Genomic DNA, 15,022 nt, shown 5'->3' with positions numbered 1-15,022 from the left:
TCGTTAGATTCTGAAACGTTGGACCACCTTTTTGTCTCCGGTCGGTTTTCCAAATTTATTTGGCATGGTGTTAGCTCATTGTTTGGAAGACGAATTAACACAGACTCGACTCTTAAGAATCTGGTTGATCATGCTGTTATTCAACGTTTCAGTACTCAAATCGCTGATTTGTGGGCGGCAGCAATTGTTAATACAATTTGGGCTCTATGGCTTGCTCGTAATTGGTCCATTTTTGAGGATGAGAAGGTTGATACTTCCGTCACGCTGAGACGGATTTGGGGAGCTATTCGTGAATCTGATCACACTGGACGAGGCTCCATTTGGAATTCGCTAGTTGAACTTCAAATCTTAGGTGAGCTCGGGATTGAAAAGCGTCTTGTTAAGGCTCCGCACATTACTCCTATTTTTTGGCAACCACCTCCGAGGGATTGGATTAAGATCAATACTGATGCGTCTGTCACGGGTGCTCCTGGTCGTGTGGGTTGCGGAGGTATTTATCGCTCGCATACTGGCATGTGCCTTGGTGCGATTGCCTTTCCGATTGAAAGTTCCTTTGCTTATCTTGCTGAACTATCTGCTACTATTTACACCATTGACATGGCTATCAGCAAAGGTCGACAGAAAATTTGGCTTGAAAACGACTCAATGTATGTTGTGCAGATGTTCAAATCTAAATCTTGTTCGGTTCCTTGGTTGCTTAGACAAAAATGGTTCAATTGTTTAAATCAGATCGATTCTGTGGCTTTTGTGGTGTCTCATATTTTTCGTGAAGGAAATCATGTTGCGGATTCGCTTGCAAATTATGGACCGACGGCAACAGCTTCGACTTGGTGGGATGTTGTCCCGGATTTTTATGGATCAGTCTTTTTTCATGATCGTGTAGGACGTTGCGTTTATCGTTTTTCCTAATTCATTGGCTTTATTTTATTCTTTATTCTTTTTGTATTATGACATTTATTTACTCTTTTAATGAATTTGGTTCGGAGCTTTTTTGGGTCTGTGGTGGAGGTGCCAGCATAGCTGGAATGTCCGCCGTTTTTCCTTCCTCGCTAACCAATCTTTAAAAAAAAAAAAAAGCTAAGTAAATTTTTCTCAATTTTTTTATGTACAAATATCTAATCAATCAACAACAACTTCAATTTTGAAAATAATTAAATCAATCACTATTTGAATAATTTCCATCTTTCTTTCAAGAAAATGTAGCACATATATGCTTTATAATCTCATTCTCTTTATAGTCAAGTTAACTTAAAACTAATAATTTTATATGATCGAGTTAACGAAAAAATATCATAAAAATAGTTCACCACATGGCAAACACATGTCTGCCACATGACTAAGCAAAGTGGTCATTTGCTGATTTGGATGCCACATCACAAATCTGATAGTCTTTTTTTTTGTTTGACATTACCGGAATGATTTTAGGGTTAATTATAAAAATGGGTCAAATGGAAGGCCCATTTACATATTTAACCCATTTACTCAACCTACTACATATCTAGACTGATTGTGTGACTTTCCCATAATACCCTCAATATTTACGCGCGTCTCGCCCCCTCCCGTCTGACTTCGCAGATTCCATATTATGTGAAGCCTGCGAAGCTAATGTTTGGGTTTACTTGATGAATTTAATTAACATATGCGAACCCTGCGAAACTAATGTTTGGTTTACTTGATGAATTTCATTAGCATATGCGAAGTTAAAGTTTGGTTTACTTGATGAATTTAATTCGCATATGCGAAGCCTGGATGTGTTTTGAAGCTAATTCGCGAAGTGGTATATAACAAAAAATGGCAAACAACAACGGATTCTAACATTAAAATCATAACATTATCAAAATTTACAACAAGATTGCCACAATAACAACATTAAAATCACAACAACATCAAAATTTACAACAAGATTCACTACAAAAAAAATAGCCCTTTACCGACGGATTTTTTCTGCTATAGCGACGGTTTTAACCGTCGGTAAAGATATTAGCGACGGTTTTCAGTGTTGTTAGTGCCACTGCTGCTACTTTAGCGACGGTTTTATGAAAGCGACGGGGTAAGGTTTTGATTAGTGACGCTTTTCTAATATCGGTTTAAACCGCCGCTAGAATCCATTTTAAAAAAAAAAAGCAAAACGATTTACTGACAGAAATCGGTCGGTAATCCGATCTAAACAATTTAAAGCACGAATTTTACCGAAGAATTTTTGTCAGTAAATTTCTAGAAATCCTATATTTTTTTTTTTTTGTACTGTGCTAGAAAACAATTATAACCACATACATACCATGCAAATAAAATTTCAGTACAATTTACACCAATATAAACTAGAAATAACAAAATCTGAAATCAACATAACTAAGGTGACTAAAGTTTAAATGTCCAAAAATAATAAAAGCCTTCTCCAAATTTTAGAAAGAGCTCAAATGGAGTCGGTTGAAACCCTTGAATATGTTGGAACTCATTTTCTAATCTCCACATAAATAAAACTGTAAGAATCTTAAAAAAATTTCCCAATTATCACATACCTAAAAGGACAAAAATTCTATTAACTTTTATGGAAAAAGAGCTATGAATCAACAAAATAAATTGCTAATAGCTTATTTATGGGCTCAAATACATACAGGGACCAAACAATTGAGATAAAAAAGAAATAAATATACAGAAAATACATAAATGGAAGTTTGGAACGTACTGGGTATCTAGCAAGCTGCAGCTCTTCCAATATGCCTTCTCCCCCTATCACATATACCTATAAAAGAATCAATTAAGAAACAGTACACACAATGTGAAATGGCCATAAACACAAACAATAATTTGCATGTAGATGATGATAACTACCACCTGATACCAACCAATAATTTGTCATGGCAGCAGCAAACGATGAAGAGAAGATTTCATCCTATACTAATTAACAAAAGAAACCCACATTCAAATAGATAAAGAGGCCTAAATCCAAAGGCTGCCGTAAAAATAGACATTTGACTCCAGAGAGTATTCCATTTGCAGATCACAAGGTCTCAAAGGGGAAAAAACAAGAAGCTTAGCAGCTTCTTCAGCTTGAGGACTTAACAGCTGGTATGGAAATCCTGAATCTAATGCAATGGAATGGCTTAGAAGGAAATCTGAGGCTACTGATAGCTGAAAGCCCTCAAAACAGGACATAGATGAAGAAGAGTCAAGGGATGCACATGTCTCTCTCCTACTTTATTCTATTTCTAGGCTAAGCTCATGCTTAGTCTTAGTCTGACTGCAATCTTTTGTAAGTACGGAACTAAAGTATACCCTTTCACAAAGTGAATATACCTGCAAAATATTCTGAGGCACCAAGTATCTCCAGTATCTCTTAAACATGGGCAATGATTCAATATTATGCAGTTGGGTATTGATAAGTTTATAACTCATTCTACCAGTAATCATGCAGCAAATATACATACAACACTCTATGGAGAACATAGATTAAGCAGACATGGCATGATTTCAGTGTACCTCAGGTTCATGACTCTGAAATTTCAGTGTACCTTGAAATGGAAGTGATATTCGTGGCTAGATAATGAGCTAGTACATTTCGGGAGACCCAGTTAGCAGCATGTTAGAGAGGTCTGTTCTGATATTAACACCAATTGCATACAGTAGTTCATGGACAAGGGCAGATGTTACAAGTCTAACTAATTTCATGGAAGAGGCTGGCACCTTGTTATTAATCAAGTTGTGGAGTGCAATGACGCTTCGGATGAGAGAGACAAATATATCACCAACATCATATCATTTGTTTTTACTGCAAGGGAATAGAGATGGATCAAACACTTAAACAAGCATATATTAATAAATAAAATAGACAAATTACATGTTTGATAAAGCCGAAAAATTAAATATGAACTATGGATCTATTACTCATTTCATGAATTGGATCAGCAGACACTTTTAACACTTGGATCAACATACACTTTTAGCTTACCTGAAACGCTTCGTCTTATGTCCTGCTCAGGAGATAAACTTGAACCATTAGTAGTTTCATATAAAAGCAATTTATGTGTTAAATGTTTCAACATACTATAAGTTCCTATATATGGTATTTGTTTAACATGAAAACCCAATTCAGATCTTATAAGGAAAAAACCTAAGAAGAGTAAAATTAGAAAGTACCATGAATCAGTAGAGTATTCAAAGAGCTTCCCTTTATGGGAGAAGAGAATCAAACAAACTTCAGCATCACAAAGAACAGAGATCTCATGAGCTTTCTTCAATAAACCAGCTCTTCTTTTTGAAAATGTTACTTCAGCATCACAAAGAACAAACTAAATCCAAGAACAAACTTCAGCCACCATACTACTCCTCTAATGCTCTCTTCATATCCTCCTTCGTCACCCGCTCATCATCTTTGAACCTAAAAAACTAACACTATCATATTGTAGCAAAATACCGATCCATATAGTACAAATCAACTAAAATGAGTAGGCTCAGATCAAGGAAATCATTTACAATGCAAAAACACTTCGTTTGAACCTGTCCATTTAATCAATTCAATTCATTCATACCATTCAATCAATAAAGCTCATCAATAAAAAAAAATTGAACCTGCCTCAACTATATTCATACCATTCAATCAACTGTAGTTGAACCTGCCTCAACTATAGTTGAACCTTCCTCAACTATAATTGCCATCAATCATATTGGTCTGGTAGAAGCTTCTTTTATGTAAGCAATGGCTTCATCTTCTAAGAACTGCCCTCCTTCCACCAGGCCTTTTACCAAGACATTAGCATATTCTTTAGATGGAGCACACAGAGGAAGCTTCCCTGTTTTAAAGCCTTCAACATTCAAAAGAGGGCAGCTAAATAATTACAAAAAAAAAGGTTAGGCAGAAGAAGAGCACAAGAAAAAAAGAGATGAGGAAACATAATGTTGCGTACGTCATTGTCAGAATTGGAATATCTTGTTCCTGTCCCAAGTAAACTACATTATGGTACCATCCCCTCTGCATCAAAACAAAATATCACATGTTCAAATGCTTGAAATGATTAGCAATAGATCAGTAGAATGGAACCATTCATACATTAAAAACCTCCAGAGAGATAGACCCTTGGCTTGAGATGGAATCCAGAGCAGCCAAGTTGAAGACTGAGGCATTCATGTCATAATTTGAAACATTTGAGAAGCATGGTTTTGCATTGGATAGGGACAGGGACACGGTAGCCTTTCCGTTTTATTCCTTGAGGCCAAGAGACTTGAACCCAGTAAATGTAAATCGTTAGTTAAGGCATTTCATCAAATAGTTGGTGTTCAGGAAAAAAAAATTGAACAAGAAACAAATAAATGCAGCTAACTCACCTGAAATTGTAGCACCAAAACAAGGGGTTCCAAAGTCCAGTGCAACTTTGGCAGAAAAAATTATTCAAACTCGAACTAGAACGAACTCAAGTAGACGGAGGAACTCAAGCAAACTTAAACTTAAACTCGGAGCAGTTTCAACATCGAGCAAAGACCATTGATATCAAAATCGAAAAAAAAAGCAATCAGAAGTAGGGTTAGCAATTAATACCACTCGCGAAGAAAGGACACGATCTCTGTGCGTATGAGAAGCTCGAAGATCCATACGGAGATTGGAGAAACAATTTGATGAAGATCGATTTGATGACACCGATTTGATCGAGATTGGATTTCAATCTAGGTCGTGAGTTGAAATTGCATCATCGCTTTTGCTTCTGGCTTCTCATGTAGATGTAGATCAAATAAGAAAGTGGACTTCATTTTGAAATATCGGGCTTTTTTTTATTTGGACTTGGTTTTGTATTCTGAAAGTCCATCCAGATTAAAAGGATTTTTTTAGAGTTTGGGCTTTTTTATCAGTTAAGTCCATGAGACAGTTTTAATAAGTGTTGCTAGAAAAGTGTTGTAAAAGCCCAATTATTTTGTAGATTGCCACAATAAACTCCTAACAAAGCACAATAAACTCCTAATAAAAGGTTCAGGCCTTTTGGGATGAGAAATAGAAGTCCAGACCTTTTGGGATGGATGTGTCTCATAGTGCACACCAAGATTACTCATCCGCTTCAAAATTGGTACCGGATTATTGGCACAATCTCCCCTAACCAACCATTTTAGGAGTGAATGTGCCAATCTTGAGGGAAATTTCTCCTTGTACAAGAAGGAAAATTATCTCCCCTGCAGCCCAATACGTCGCCTTCTAGAAAGGGATGTTATGTAATCAATCACCTTCAGAAAAAATTAATCGTGTTAGGCAGGGAAAAAGACAATTTTGGCTTCGCGAAATGAGGATTAGCGAAGTATGCGAATGTAAATGTGTAGGGAAAGAGGTGATTTTACTTCGCTAATCGATGTTTTCGCGAGGTATGTGAGGTCTGAAACGTGACGATCTACGTCGCATATCAATGCTTTCGCGAAGTCTGCGAGTCAAATCATGAACTTTTCTACTCGCATACTTCACGAACTAATCGATTCGCGAAGTAGATCCACACGTTTCAGGCTCTTTCTCTTCGCAGATCTTCGCGAAATCATCGATTCACGAAGTAGATCGTCACGTTTCAGGCTATTTCTCTTCGCAAATCTTCGTGAAATCATCGACTACTCGAAGTGTATCCATGAAAAAACGCAGAAAAAACAACAGATACTTACATTTTTCGCGCCTTTCACCCTTAAAAGCGACAATAACAATATGATAAATTGGGGAAAACGGAGGAAATAACGTAGAATAACCATTTCTTTGATGGTAACAAGAAGAAAGAAACCAAGTAACGAGCAAGAACAGGAAGATGAAGAACCATGGTTTCATTTTCTAGGATTAAGAAGTTGCAGAATCAAGAGATGAAGAGAGGAAAAAGAGAAATTCATTGTGATTTGGCGAAATGGTACAGATTTCGTGCAATTTAAAGGAAGATAGAAATATCAAAAGTCTTGAAATCATTAATGGAGGAGCCAACTTTTTGCGTAACCAAGGAGATGAGGGGAGCGGCCGTTCGCGTTGTGGGAAGTGTGAAGGTTAGAAGTATTATGGAAAAGTCACACAAAATCAGTCTAGATTTGTAATAGGTTGAGTAAATGGGTTAAATAGGTAAATGGACCTCCAATTTGACCTAGTTTTATAATTTTTGCATGATTTTATTAAAACAAAAGTCAAAATTTTATGACTTTATTGAAACAAATTCACTAAAGTTTAAATTCAATGACCAGATGTACACTTAACCCCTCACTTCAATCATCTTCTCTCAACTCCAAATCTCTACAATTCTGATTTGTTCAATCACCAAACACTTCGGTCTGCAAGACTGCAACTATCTTCTCTCTTCAATTTACTTCTCATCTCGTTAATCCTTCTCTCTCTATAACACTCCTCTCTTCTCTGTACATCATTATCTCTTCCAAAATCCAAAATCGTAATCTCAAGTAACACAAAAACTGTAAGAACAACACACAAATCTCCTCTCATGGATCGAGCTTGGGTTCAAGTGTGTGATAGGTTCAAGTGAAACTTCACGGTGTCAAATGAGAAAAATGTTCAAGTTCAGGTGCTATTTTTTTTTTTTTCTTTTTTTTTCTTTTTTTTTTTTTTTTTTTTTTTTTTTTTTTTTTTTTTATAAACAGGTGCTATGAAACCTTCACAACTTTCCCCTTTTAATTTAGCTGATGTGTAAATTTTTTTATTGGCCCAGTCAATAAATGACATGGTAGTCCAAATCCATTGTAAAGTTTTAGAATATCAAAAACAGGGTATTAACTAAATAAAGTTTCCAACACTATTAAACTTTTCTTTGTCCTAATTTTATTTCTGTAAACTAGCAAAACTAATCAGGGTATGACTGGAAAGCTCTATTAAAATTACATAATGCCGTGAATGTCTTGAGCTTGCAACTTCTCTAATCCAAGGAATTGAATAAAAATAGTATACAACACAACACCTATTCAAAGTAGCAAGCAGACAGGGAACAATCAGAGAACTAATGAACAAGGCTATATATCATAAACCAAAAAAATATCCTCTTCAAGCATCAGGCCTGTGCAAGGTTATCGATAAACAAACAACTTTTGAGCTCCTTAAATTTGTAGCAATATATGCTGTTTTAGTTCAAACTGCAGCAGGAACTTGGCTGTCTACTGATTTCAGCACTATATCACCCATTTCTTTGCATCCCACCAATTTCTGCAAACCAAGTCCATTACCAATCACTAAGGCGAAACACCGACATTGAAGGGTAAGAAATTCATAACTAGAAAAGAGAAGAAATAGAATTATTGTATTGATAGTTCTTCACTAGTAACACTGAAATCAGCAGAAACAGAAAAGCAAAACAAAGCTGGAATCAAAGATAAACTCTATGAGACAAACTCAACCCCCCACATGAATTTAGAATTCCCTCTCTACTCAAACAGCAGAGCCTAACTCTCTAAAGAGCCGAACAACATAACCTCAATATCCATTTCCTAGGACCCAAAACCACATCTCCCCTAATTTCCAAATTAAGTCAAGGTGTAATTCTTAAGACATAAGGTTGTGTTCTACTACAGAGTAATTATTAGTTAATTGTTCTCCTAATATTCTGATGGTGAATGTCCAATTCGTGAAATCGCATATGGTTATCTATATCTTTTGATCAACTGACCTGACACCATGTGTTTGTTGACAAGCCTGTGCCCCCACTGATCACATGAAGTTGCAACAATCCACGGTTCAAAATGAGACCTATTTTCTCAATATTTAAGTATGCATTTCTCATTGCCCTTTCAACTACTTTACACCACGACATGTTCAAAGAGATTTTACACTATTTTCTCAATATTTAAGTATGGATTTCTCATTGCCCATGCAACTACTTCACACCAAAACAGACATGTTCAAAGAGAATTTAGAAAATAAAACAAACTAGTAAGCACAACAAGAAACATTGTTTTAATAGCATGGGAAATGTGAAGAAAATGCTAGGACATTAGACAATAAGAAACTGGAATTCCCAAGAAACATTAGAAGTTGACTTGTTTAACAGTCTGATCTAGAGATAGGAAAAATAATAAAAAGTAAAACTCACAAGCTTGTAAAATAATAAAAAATAGATGAGTTTGAAACTTCAAGTTCAACGATTTTCTTAAAAGTTGTAAAATAAAAAAATAGATGATAGAAATGAGAAATCACATACAGTTCCAGCAGAGTAAATGTCACCCGTTCGGAACCCTTGGTTCAGAGCATCCAAAACAGCATTTTCAATTCTCTTTGCAGCTTTTTCCTCCCCTAGGCCATACTTCAAAAGCATTGCAGCACTAAGCACTGTTGCCAATGGGTTTGCCTTATCCTAAATGTCAAAAGTCGACATCAGAAAGCATGGTTATATGTTACCTCTCTCTGTCTCTCTCTTGGGAGAAAAGTGAATATATGAGAAGGATGGGAGGGTAAGGATTGAGAAAATGGTCCCATTCTTTGTTTCAGAATTATGTAAATGAATCAAGTATTACTAAACTAAGAACCAACCAACCTGCCCAGCAATGTCAGGAGCAGATCCATGTATCGGCTCAAAAAGTCCAGGTCCCTATGTCAATGAAAAAACTGTCAATGAAAAGAATTTTCATGTCATAAGGGCAGAAAGAAAGACCATTTTACTCCAGGGGAAATATAGGCATGAGAAATCTCTGTAGCAACACTTAGTTTTTGGGTTCATTTGGAAAAATGATAAGTAATTAGCCATACCGATGCACCGAGACTAGCAGATGGAAGCATCCCTATACTTCCAGTGATCATCGAGGCCTCATCAGACAGTATATCTCCAAAAATGTTGTTCGTCACGATTGTATCAAACTGCAGTGTACGTAGCTATTAACATTACGGCTTCCGTTTCTCATCAAAATTTACTTTCCTATTACATAAAAAAAAAAAAAAAAAAAAAACTTTTCTGACCTGTTTTGGATTGCGAACAAGCTGCATAGCAGCATTGTCAACATACATGTGTGAAAGTTCAACATCTGGATATTCTTCAGCAATTCTGATGACTCTCTTCCTCCAAAACATTGATGCCTGGAAATTTATTGAAAGAAGAAAAAGACATTGACAAACTAAGAGAAATTAGAAACACAAATCCTCCCAAACAGAATAATTTCCAGGATACCCAGCTCACAAAACAGAGAAGAGTAATTGTATTCAAATATGAGTAGATAGTAAAGGAAATACAGCTTTAGGAATGAAAGTAAGAAACAAGGATAAATGGATTAAGTTAAGCTCAACCCCCTTCTCTACCGAAGGCAGAGCCTCTGCTCAAAGGCAGCCAAACAGAAATAGAAATTACCCAGAATATTCAATACCCAAAACGTTGTTGTCGTGTGACCAAGAGGTCATGGGTTCGAGTCTTAGGAGCGGCCTCTGGCCAAATAAATTGGCAGGGGAAGGCTTGCCCCAGTACATCCTTGTGGTGGGACCCCTCCCCGGACCCTCGCTCAGCGGGGACGCGTAGTGCGACCGGGCCGCCCTTTTTTTTTTTTTTATTCAATACCCAAAACATACTACCACTTCCTACTTATACTCAGCCTATTACCCAAACTACCCTCCAGCTCATCTTCCCAAATAACTAACTCCTACTGCCAGCCAGCTCACCCCTTTCCAAAACCTTCCTACCAAGGGGCTAGGCATTCTCTAACACAAACCACATTGACGGTCAAAATACTTTGTATGTTAGCAGCAGCATATTAATAAAGATTAAGCAAATGCAACAATAAAATCTACCTACTATTACTCTACAAAATAAGTATCTATTTGTGAGCCAGATAGTAAGCTTAGCAATTTGCTTCACATCTAACCCCATTAGTAGAACCATAACAAATGACAGGGGGTATGCCTTTAGCATCCCTTTCTAGAAAGATGTTATAGTACATGTCCCTTTACACAATGCACCATATAGTTAGGGCAAATTATTATTTCTCTAAAATGCAATAGGAAGACCTTTGAAAAGTTTACCTTTGTATGTTCTAAGTTGGAAAGAATGTTAAGCATCCCTAATTGGTATTGTCAGAAGTGAAATGACACATTGAGTATGAACAGGAATGCAACATAAACCATACTAAAGTTCCACATTATCCTTAGTTTTTCACCCTTGTTATTGCTGCAGATTTGCTGCAATCATGCCCATATAAGAATCTTCGTAGGGCTACTGGTTATATAATACTAACTATGCTATATAATCCATCAAATATGAAATAGAAGATAAAGGGTAGAAAATGAAACATCTCGTGTTTGTGACAGGGGAACCAACTGTTCAAAGGCAATTCCATAGATATGCCATGACCTCCTCCATTATCACAAACTCAAGAATTTCCACACTACTTTCATGTAAAAGCTCATTCACATAATACAACAACAACAACAACAAAGCCTTAGTCCCGAAATGATTCGGGGTCGACTAACATGAACCATCATATGAAACCGTGCAATCAAGTCGTGTCAGCAACACAAATTCTCTCCCTCAACTCTATCCTATCCACTACCATATTCTCCTCAATCCCTAATAAACTCATATCACTCTCGATCACCCTCCTCCAAGTTTGCTTAGGCCTACCCCTACCCCTCATCACTACATCCCTTTGCCACTCTTCAGTCCTCCTAACCGGCGCATCAAGCGCTCTTCGTCTTACATGGCCAAACCACCTTAGTCGGTTTTCCCTCATTCACATAATAACATCAAAAATTATAAAATCTCACAACCTGATATTAATTGGAAAAGGAAGGATAGAGGATTTTAGTAAGAGAAAGAATCTCCTATTTAATGGAAACTCAAAATAAGCAATCTCCAAAACAATTTGGAAGCAAAAACTAGACTTCCTTCTAGAGTAAAACTTACAAGTAAACTTCCATAACGTACTTCAATATTGAATTCATAAAAGATGAATATATACAAAAATATAAAAAGACAAAAATGGTTGCAGCAACACAATATACCTCTAAGACATTTGCTTTGTCAACAGAGCAGAGTTTTCCAGATCGCTTCCTGGCAGTTTCAAATGCAACACGAGCAATCCGGTCAATCTGATTCAAGTTTTTTCCACATTATCCAATAAAATAAATGATTAAAACACCTTAGCAAAAACAACATATATCATCAAAGAATTTTATGAGGTATCAGCTATTTGCGACTTTCCAGTGTATGATGAGACACTCATTCAAATCTTACTATTCCACAATAGAACAACTAGACTTCTGAAGTTTGATTGATCAAGTAAATAGGAACATTCAAATAATAATTCTTGTGTAGACATTGGCAAGCAAATTGGTGATAAGTGACAAGATGCATGAGGGATGTTTCTGTAAATGCCTGAACAACAAACTGCATTACCCCAACTACACTTAAACGTGCACTTCAGATAAAGGGAAGTAGAACATAAACTAAAAGGACTCTAATGAAAGCATGAAAAGGGAAGTGTATTATTAAGAAGAAAACAAAACCAAATATCTTGCTAGTCTGCTTGATTAAAATCTTCCAAATGTCATCTAAACTAGTAAAAGATTAATTCCCTGCAACAATTAGTTGATGACCCCTAACATTTGCATAGTTTGCTCAAATATGATTACTGGAAAATACATTTATTAGTACACAGAATTTGAATAACATACAAGCTTATATAACAACGCAAATACACTTTAAGTATATGGTTGTTCGAATTTGAATAGGTTGGGTTATAATAGAAAATAAAATTTGAGCTAAATTGACCAATTTTGACTTTAACAGTTTTTTTGGTTAAATTTCTTTATAAATTCTAATTTATGATCATGGAAAATATTTCACAGAACAACTATAACTCATCCAATGCAAATCCGAAAACAGAAACCTAATTAAAAGTTTCTTATAACAACATTGAAGTAAATTAACTTTTAAAAAATAGAAGGTTAATAAATACACTTTTCATCAAAGAGTAGTGATGAAAATGCAACTTTATGGAATTGAAAACAAATGGAAAATGAGAAAATCGAAAATAAAAGAGTTTATTTTGAAAAGGAATATATAAATTATATTGTACCATCCATCACCTGTTATTGAAATTACAGCTAAAACAAATTTAGAAGTGTACCTCATATCCTGCATACACCTCAGTATTGAAGCCAATCTCGTCACCAGATTCATTATGGCCAAAACCCCTTGGTTTTCCAAAATAAATTCCTACTTGCCAAAAAAAATTAAAAATAAAATCTGCTAATGTATATCTGTAGGAAGCAAAAGAATTTATTTAGTTAAGCTCAATGTTATCTAACCTCCAGTAAGCTCCCTTACTACCATAACATCAACACCTTCAGCAATCTCTTTCTTCAATGTTGAAGCATCAACTAACTAGAAGAATGAATATGATAAAATGTCATATTCTTTTAGTGTATACAAACCGATAATATCACTAAAAGTCCAGGTAGGGATACATTGAATAAAAACAACATGAAAATGGGTAAAGATATAAAATCGTCCTTAGTATTTTTGCTGATTATATACTGAAACAAAGAGTTGAAATGTGGTTTTTCCCTGAGAGAAGTTTCTTTGTTAAGCGAAGATATCACTGTAAAAAAATATATTCTTACCAAGTGGAGGACAATATTGTTTGTTAAAATGTGGAACTCTCTACCCGTAGAAAAGGTCACCAAGTGCTAACACAATCATATAATACAAAGACTCTATTCAGCAAAAGTGATTAACTGATTATACAATCATATAATATGACAACAAAATTTGGGCCACATATCAGAATGCAGTTGCCTCCTTTTTTATCAATTCGAAAATTCTTTTTCGATGCTCATATATTACCAATGAGCATGCTTCTTTGTTGGATAAACTAAGAATGGTTTTAACAGGGCTTTGGGTCAAGTAAACTAAATTACCTGGGGCAAAACAGTAGCTGGCCTCAAATTTGCAAAAACTTTAAGACCTTCTCGCAGCTGAAGCAACCCAGTCTCTGGCTTCAAGTGTTTTTCATTATTATCCCATTTATATCTTAAAAATCAAAATTGAAGAATCATCAAATTTTAAAAAAAGAAAATAAGTAGCTGAAAATTGAAAATTGTAAAGATTAGATAACTATATATACCCTCCAATGGCTCCAAGAAGAATGGCATCTGATCGCTTGGCTACGGAGAGGGTTTCCTCCGGCAATGGAACTCCTACGACATCCAAAGCGGATCCACCCATAGGCATCTCTTCGAAGCTAAATTCAATTCCTAACAAATTAAGCAATAAAATGTAAAGAGAGGTGCAGACATATTTTCAATTTTTCACTTTCTTTGTTCCATCGCCTATTGTGCTTGGTTTTCTCGGATAACAGGCAGGAGTAGCGATTTTAAGCTAAAAGCGCAAAGCATACCTTCAAGAGAGCCAGCCAGTTTGAGGACATTCTTGGCGACGTAGGTTACTTCAGGGCCGATACCATCGCCGGGAAGGACAGTTATGGAGTAGCGTTTGGATGGTGAGACGGCTGTGGCGGCGCACCTGACTCTGCCTGGCTTGTGAGCGTGATTAGAAGCAAGTTTAGAATGGAAAACAGCTTTGATTGGTTTAGCATTAACCTGAGCAGCGGCCATTTGGTGTGATAGGACAGAAAGATGAAAGATTTGGGTTGGGAGACGGAACTCCAGCGGAGAGTGACTGCTGCTGGAGGAGATATGAAAATATACCACTGAGCAAACCCAGCAGCTTCCTAATCTAATGCTTTGACTATTGTACTAGCACAAACTTTACTGGCGTCCTTTTTTAAAAGTTTTAAATGATTAAGGCTTAAACCCTATCCAGCCCCCTTAACTTGGTCATTTTGGTCACTTTGCCCCCTCAACTCTTGGAACGTCCTATTAGGACCCCTCAACTTGCAAAAAAAATGAACCACTTAACCCCTTAGTTGCTGACATGGCAGAATCACCATTGACTCGTGCGCAACATGCGCCTATTTGTTGACTCCGCTCTCGACACGTGACTGCTGACTATAAAAAGAAGTGTCATGTCAGCAAAGTAATATGGAAAGACAAAAAAAAAACTCCAATATCTATACAGACATCGATTCACCTACAAATCGA

At 36.2% G+C, this 15,022-nt stretch overlaps 2 protein-coding genes across 4 annotated transcripts; both read right to left on the bottom strand.

Moving 5' to 3' along the window:
- Positions 1 to 3,949: 3,949 nt before the first annotated feature.
- On the bottom strand, positions 3,950 to 5,721 carry LOC136222798 (histone deacetylase 5-like). 3 transcript variants are annotated; one of them, XM_066010514.1, is made up of 6 exons: positions 5,534 to 5,721; positions 5,323 to 5,441; positions 5,048 to 5,218; positions 4,905 to 4,969; positions 4,591 to 4,825; positions 3,950 to 4,378 (listed from the first exon to the last, which is right to left on the bottom strand). In XM_066010514.1, the coding sequence occupies exons 3-5, from the start codon at positions 5,123 to 5,125 to the stop codon at positions 4,660 to 4,662; spliced, it is 309 nt and encodes a 102-aa protein (XP_065866586.1). In that variant the 5' UTR covers positions 5,126 to 5,218; positions 5,323 to 5,441; positions 5,534 to 5,721; the 3' UTR covers positions 3,950 to 4,378; positions 4,591 to 4,659. The 3 variants fall into 3 exon arrangements, 1 of the variants encoding a protein (XP_065866586.1); XR_010685697.1 differs by having other exon boundaries at positions 4,591 to 4,790; positions 5,323 to 5,721; XR_010685696.1 differs by having other exon boundaries at positions 4,591 to 4,802; positions 5,323 to 5,720.
- Positions 5,722 to 7,805: 2,084 nt separating this feature from the next.
- LOC136222686 (3-isopropylmalate dehydrogenase 2, chloroplastic-like) lies at positions 7,806 to 14,673 on the bottom strand. Its single transcript, XM_066010419.1, has 11 exons — positions 14,320 to 14,673; positions 14,047 to 14,176; positions 13,841 to 13,952; positions 13,229 to 13,304; positions 13,048 to 13,136; positions 11,921 to 12,007; positions 9,893 to 10,009; positions 9,686 to 9,793; positions 9,474 to 9,527; positions 9,141 to 9,293; positions 7,806 to 8,149 (listed from the first exon to the last, which is right to left on the bottom strand). The coding sequence occupies exons 1-11, from the start codon at positions 14,534 to 14,536 to the stop codon at positions 8,075 to 8,077; spliced, it is 1,218 nt and encodes a 405-aa protein (XP_065866491.1). The 5' UTR covers positions 14,537 to 14,673; the 3' UTR covers positions 7,806 to 8,074.
- Positions 14,674 to 15,022: the final 349 nt, after the last annotated feature.

This window comes from Euphorbia lathyris, chromosome 3 (assembly GCF_963576675.1).
Source record: "Euphorbia lathyris chromosome 3, ddEupLath1.1, whole genome shotgun sequence".
Taxonomy (NCBI): Eukaryota; Viridiplantae; Streptophyta; class Magnoliopsida; order Malpighiales; family Euphorbiaceae; genus Euphorbia; species Euphorbia lathyris.
This window is presented reverse-complemented; position numbering and strand designations above follow the sequence as displayed.